At 42.2% G+C, this 5,871-nt stretch overlaps 1 protein-coding gene across 1 annotated transcript; it reads right to left on the bottom strand.

Moving 5' to 3' along the window:
* Positions 1-672: 672 nt before the first annotated feature.
* dhdh.1 (dihydrodiol dehydrogenase, tandem duplicate 1) lies at positions 673-4,638 on the bottom strand. Its single transcript, XM_035652217.1, has 7 exons — positions 4,418-4,638; positions 4,180-4,291; positions 3,916-4,079; positions 3,186-3,438; positions 2,070-2,194; positions 1,719-1,869; positions 673-1,302 (listed from the first exon to the last, which is right to left on the bottom strand). The coding sequence occupies exons 1-7, from the start codon at positions 4,505-4,507 to the stop codon at positions 1,193-1,195; spliced, it is 1,005 nt and encodes a 334-aa protein (XP_035508110.1). The 5' UTR covers positions 4,508-4,638; the 3' UTR covers positions 673-1,192.
* Positions 4,639-5,871: the final 1,233 nt, after the last annotated feature.

Genomic DNA, 5,871 nt, shown 5'->3' with positions numbered 1-5,871 from the left:
CCTGCTACTACTACTAATAATAATAATAATAATAATAATAATAATAATAATAATAATAATAATATATTCACTCTTCACTGAATCTCTTGTGATACTTTTCAGGATGGGATTGCTTTTTTTTTATGTAATCACCAAGAGTGGTCAGAGGTCAGTCCCAAAACAGCCTTTTTAGGAGCTGATGTACAGGGACATTTCATTTTGCTATTATTTATCATTATATTGCATAAGGTTGAGTGGTCCATTTATTAAACAAGTAAATATAATAGGTTAAAGTTATTTTATTATCTTCTTGAATAAATATCTGCAGTATTTCAGCATTATTTATTAAACAAATAATGTAATCAAGTGTGCCATTTTGGAGTCACTGTATTCTAGTAGGAAGGAGACATCCTCCAGTTTTTAGGAGTCCTACAATCCCAAAAGGTTGAGAACGAGTATTAAATGAGCCATGCTCTTTGCTGACTCATAAAGGCCTTTCTCTGTCCTAACCTTGAAAAGCAGACAGTGCAACCTATTTTTGTACAGAGAACATGAATCTATTTGTACACGGCTGCAGGGGTCAGACATGACAGAACACTTTGATTCAAATGTGCCACTCGCCAAGTCTCCTCTCCTCTCCAGCGGATGATGTTTGGAATGAAACAAGGCTTTCACAATCAGTCCTTTATTGGATTCATCAATCACACACCTCACAGTGACAGCTGGGTTAGTCTAGGACTTGATAACAGAATGGTTACACACAACATGGTCGCTCTATTTGTTTACATTGTGACTTATCTGGTTTAAAATAATGTGTTCAACTTTTTTAATTGACAGTGTTTATATATATATATAATATAATATATAATATTTTGTATTTTAAGGACCTACAAGGTGTTTACATGGTGACTCTGGGGTGCAATGGCAATGTTTGGAGTCCTAATAGGTGTATAAGGTGCAAAGAAACGTATCAGAAAAATAAACAGTTATAAATGTGGCCAAGATTAAAATTTTGTATCTTTAATTCAGCTGCAGCTCACTCTGTTATCCGAGTCACAGTTGCCTTAGTGTCACTGCGTCTGCTCAGGCTTTGTCACACAGTGCCATGAGTGATCTGCTTATACCAAATATCCAAAGCCTGCCGCGAGCAGCTCCCTCTGTTCCATCCGAGTAGGTTTAGGTCAGGTGAAACAGCCCCAGCTTTGGAGTGATGTCACTGGCTGTCCTGGCTGAAGGCAACTCCCACCTGTTTCCTGATTTCATCCATGAGCTCTGTCAGTAAGACAGAGTCTGCCAGAGGCATCCGTGGGCTCTCCTTAAGTCCTGCGGATGAAGAGGAGTTTAACAGCAAAATCACTCCGACTGAAAGACGTCTGTTTATACCCACAGTTAATTTATGTACATATTCACAATGAAGCATAAATCATATCAAAGCAGTGGATGTAAAGATTATGTAAATTAATATAGGAGGCAAAACCAACAGGAGAGTAATACTTTAGGAGCTAGAGGACATTCCAAGGACTGATGACAACATCTGATTCTGAGTCAATCTGATGAGTGCATTCGTGTATGAGTATTCATCAAAATTCTCACGAGAAGTTTCGGGAAAGCAACCGTTTCACCGAATTGCAGTGTCTTTCTTTCAAACTCATCTTACCTTTGAAACAGTGGTTTGGGCTGTTCAAACAATTTCATCTCTTTGAAGACAAATACACAACTTTCCTTTTATCATGACCTACCTTTAAGCAGGCACTGCCGCACTTCCTCTGCCTCATAGCGAAGCCCGGTACTGTTGGTGAAATTCAGAGGCAGGCTGGGTTCAGGCAGAGGGTACTCCGTCTCCTTGTCGTTCACCAGGAGTGTGGTGGGGCAGTGCATGGGGCCGAGAACCTGGAGGGTGAAGAGGAAATGCACTTGTATTAATCCGATCATTCAACTCGTAAATTATCAAATGCAGTTGGTATGGATTTTTATCTGAATACTTTGTTTTAATTAAATGTGAAAGTAATTAGCAATCAACACAGTTTTTGCATGCCTCAATCATTTTTCAATTAAGTAAAATGTTGCTGTACAAGACTAGCATAGCATACTGTAATGGAGCCCTTGGTGCCGCAGACGACAGCATCGTTCGGAAGTCGAGCAGCAATTGAAAAGGCGCAGAAGGCCATTCTGTTCCTGGAGAACTTCATCACCACAACCACTGACTCATCCACTCCTGCCAAACATTTGAAAAAACTTAAACCATTGTAACATTGGTGAGCAGCAAATGAATGAATGAATGCTAACAATACTGCTTTTGATATCAGTTAAATTCCCTTTCAATTTTTATTCAGTTCAGTTCACTTCAGGCCATTTCAATGCATTTTTATCAGTACACTTCAATTACGTCAAATTAGTTTAGTTCTATTCAGCATAACTGGTGGGTCTTTTGGACAAAAAAGGGAGAAGGTCAAAAATTTACACTATGATTTTTTTTCTTGTCTGTTCATTAAATTGTCAAATATGTTACATAAATGTCAGTAAAAGATAAGGAAATGCTCATTATATGTATAGAGTGATGTGATGGTCTTACATTGAAGGATATCTTGCTGTGAGACATGCAGTTACATATTCCCCTGCCACTTTTACTGTATTACTGTATTCTCTGGGGAGGATTTGGATTAGTCTGACATTTTAAAGATAAGTCTGGGATTTTCTGTGTGAAGAATTCTTCCCTGAGGTTACATTTTGGACAGTTCATAAATAAGTGATTTTCTGTCTAAGTTTCGTCTGTGTCACACTAGGGGTTCTTAATTCCCCATTTTTTGGTTAAGTGTGACTGTGGCGTCAGGTGGGGCCACAGCCAGCCAGATACAATCGCTAGCCCCCCACTGGCCCCCTCTCATGGGTTCCATATGCATAATATGCTTTTATCTAATATTTTACATTAGGTACTGTTTTCTTAAATGAATAATGTATATTTTTGATAAAAGTTAATGTGACAGAAAATAACTAATGCTTTGCCAGCCCTCTGACCATGCGTCACTGCATCACACACAAACCCCTCCACCAGCTTTTGGTTTTGGTGTGCCACCCATTTCCGTGGCCCCATCGGCCCCACTGCATGGTGAGCAATTGCCAGTTTGTTATCACTGATTCATGCAGTGTGGTTAATGATACTAATCTACACCCCACCTCTGCTGCATGATCTATGTGCTGAATCATACCTGAGTCTAGCAGCACCCCTGTGGCCTGGATGGACTCTGGCCTCTCTCCATTGAACACCATCAGCACAAACTGCAGGCAGTACACTCCAATATCCAGCAGTGCGCCACCGCCCAGCTCCTTCTCCACCGAGCGGGGGATGTGGAGCTGAGGCGAGCCAAAGTAGGCCTTTACCAGCTTCAGCTTCCCTACTGCTTCCTCTGAGAGCAGCCTGCGCACCTCAGCATGCACGGGGAAACAGCGGGACCAGATGGCCTGAGAGGGACAGAGCATACAACCTAGCACCACTGCAATAGTAAACAGTTTACACTGGTGTTTCACCTGAGCAGCAGCTTATTACCACAGCTCTCCACTTCCTCCACCTCCCATGAGAACTATGGCAGATGTGCTGGTCAAACATGACATGACAAGATGTTTTCCTGTACCATGAGTTATAAATATTCCCAGGACATTCAGGGTTTTGCTTCCTACATGACTCTCCTGTGCTTAAATTGTCTGCAAACATGGCACTACAATGCAACTATGTGACCTAAAATGCAATGGGATATGAATTGCAATCTTTAACCCAAGTAGATGCATAGCAGTCATCTGCTGCAACAGCGTTGGTGGCAGAAAGGTTTATGAAAGAAATACTTAGACATTTTAGGAAATATGCTTAGATAAGAGGATCAATACCAGCAAGTGGACTCAAGACAAAAGTCTACATGAATGATTGTATCCTGTCAAACTTACCTCCATCAGGAAGACATTGTTTTTCTTGGCTGTGGCAACAAGATCTTTCACCTGTCTGGAGTTCATAGCGAAGGGTTTCTCACACAACACATTCTTCCCAGCCTTAAGGAACAGCAGACCAACTCGCCAGTGCTCTGTGTGCAGCACTCCCAGGTACACAATGTCTGTGAGGACACAGATGTTCCGGGCTCAGCTTCAAACAGCAAAACCAACACGCCATTATCTCTGCCTGTGCAGCCAGGCCGCTCGCAGCTCTTAACTCACCAATGTCTGGGTCGTTGGCCAGCTCCTCATAGCTTCCATAAGCCTTAGGAATACCATGCTTCTTGGCAAACTCTTTGGAACGCTCCAAGCTCCTCGATGCAATGACTGCTATCTGTATGTAGGAGAGAAAAACACACACACATTCATCACAGTGTTGCTCTGTCAGCAGCTCTGTTGAGTGCAAGGGAGACATCCTCTGTGTCAATGAAGATGTAGTGAGCTTGTTTGTATAGAGTACCTGGTGATCTCCAGGAGGCAGAGTCTTCATGGCCACGCTGAAGTCATGGCTGATCTTCCCCGCACCGCAGAGTCCCCATCGGGTTGCCATGTTGAATTGGATGGTAAGTGACAAATTAACGGGTTGGTGCTTTAGTAAAGATCTGAGCTGCTAGCAAGTTGTGACCTTGGGAAAGGTTGAACGTTCGGGGGAAAGAAGTGTACTAAACTGTCATGCCTTAGAACCAGCGGCACTTCAGCAAGAAGGCGCCTACATTTATATGCTGGGGAGGCATGATGTGTCACCTTCCTTCTGCTCCCACCCTGAGGTAGAGGGTGCAACACACACAAATAAACACACACACACACTGCTCTGTTGTTGTGTTGTTGCTGACACGGGCCTTTCAATCTGGGCTGAAGTGGTTTGCACCAGTTGTTTCTAACAATCTGTAACAGGACTATCAGTGGGGCTCTCATCATTAACACGATGAGGGTGAAAAATGCACAGTTTAATATGTACAGGATGAGGGCTCGCCTTGCCCATAGATCAGCACTCAGTTGTACAGGTCAAGTATTGAAACCAGGAGCTGCTTTGTTTCCCACTGAGAGAGGCACTGATTAGCCTGCGATGGTTTGACAGCCGCACAGAAGCCAATGATTAAACCACAGTCTTGTGGGGGTTGCTGGGATAAATAGATATGCTGGGTTCACAGAATGCTCATGGAGTCCACAGCAGGGCAATTTAACTGGTCAGTAAGCTGAGCCAGGATGACTATGGAAAAGCATCAGCTCAGTTGCCCTTGAGCTAAATATTATCCGTTTAGCCAGACAGGCGGTTGTGTAAACTTCCTGCCACATGCTGCCAGTAGAGGACACTGTGTTGTCAGCGGAGTTTACTTTCTCTCTCTCAAGCTCTAAGGATTTGGCTCGGCTCATTGTAAGAAATGATATAAAGGTTTGCAAAATCAGGTGAACCAAGAAGGTTCAAAAGTATCTGCCAGAGTTTATATAGATTTTGTAGAGAAAAGACAATGATTTGCATGTCTGGATAGTTAAAGTATTCCAATTTTCAAACATATTTTTTATACAAACATTGTAGATACATACCCATTTAATATTGCAATCAATTTCAATCTCATATAGTATACTTTTTCTCCTCATTTCCTGCAGGTACTATATTGTGATTAGATTTTACATGAGAACATAGTGTCAGTGTCAGCAATGTCTTTTTTGTATAATTATCTTTGTGTCAGCAATGTCTTCATTATGAAAGAAAAGGAATTTTATCAATGACTCTCCTCGCTGGCTGCTTTCCTTTTGTATTTCACTTCCAAATGAATTCTGGGAGCTGTGTGCCGTTGTCATAACAACAAGGTGCCAGCTGGGCAATTTGTATGCAAATGGCATTGGGTTTGGCCTGATATCCCTGCCTATACCACAGGACCTGGTTGCCATGGGAATGCCTAACTCCGTCTT

This window comes from Morone saxatilis, unplaced genomic scaffold (genome assembly GCF_004916995.1).
Source record: "Morone saxatilis isolate NCDOM2014 unplaced genomic scaffold, NCSU_SB_2.0 Contig11, whole genome shotgun sequence".
NCBI lineage: Eukaryota > Metazoa > Chordata > Actinopteri > Moronidae > Morone > Morone saxatilis.
The sequence above is the reverse complement of the archived record's forward strand: the minus strand, read 5'-3'. Positions and strand labels throughout refer to the sequence as shown.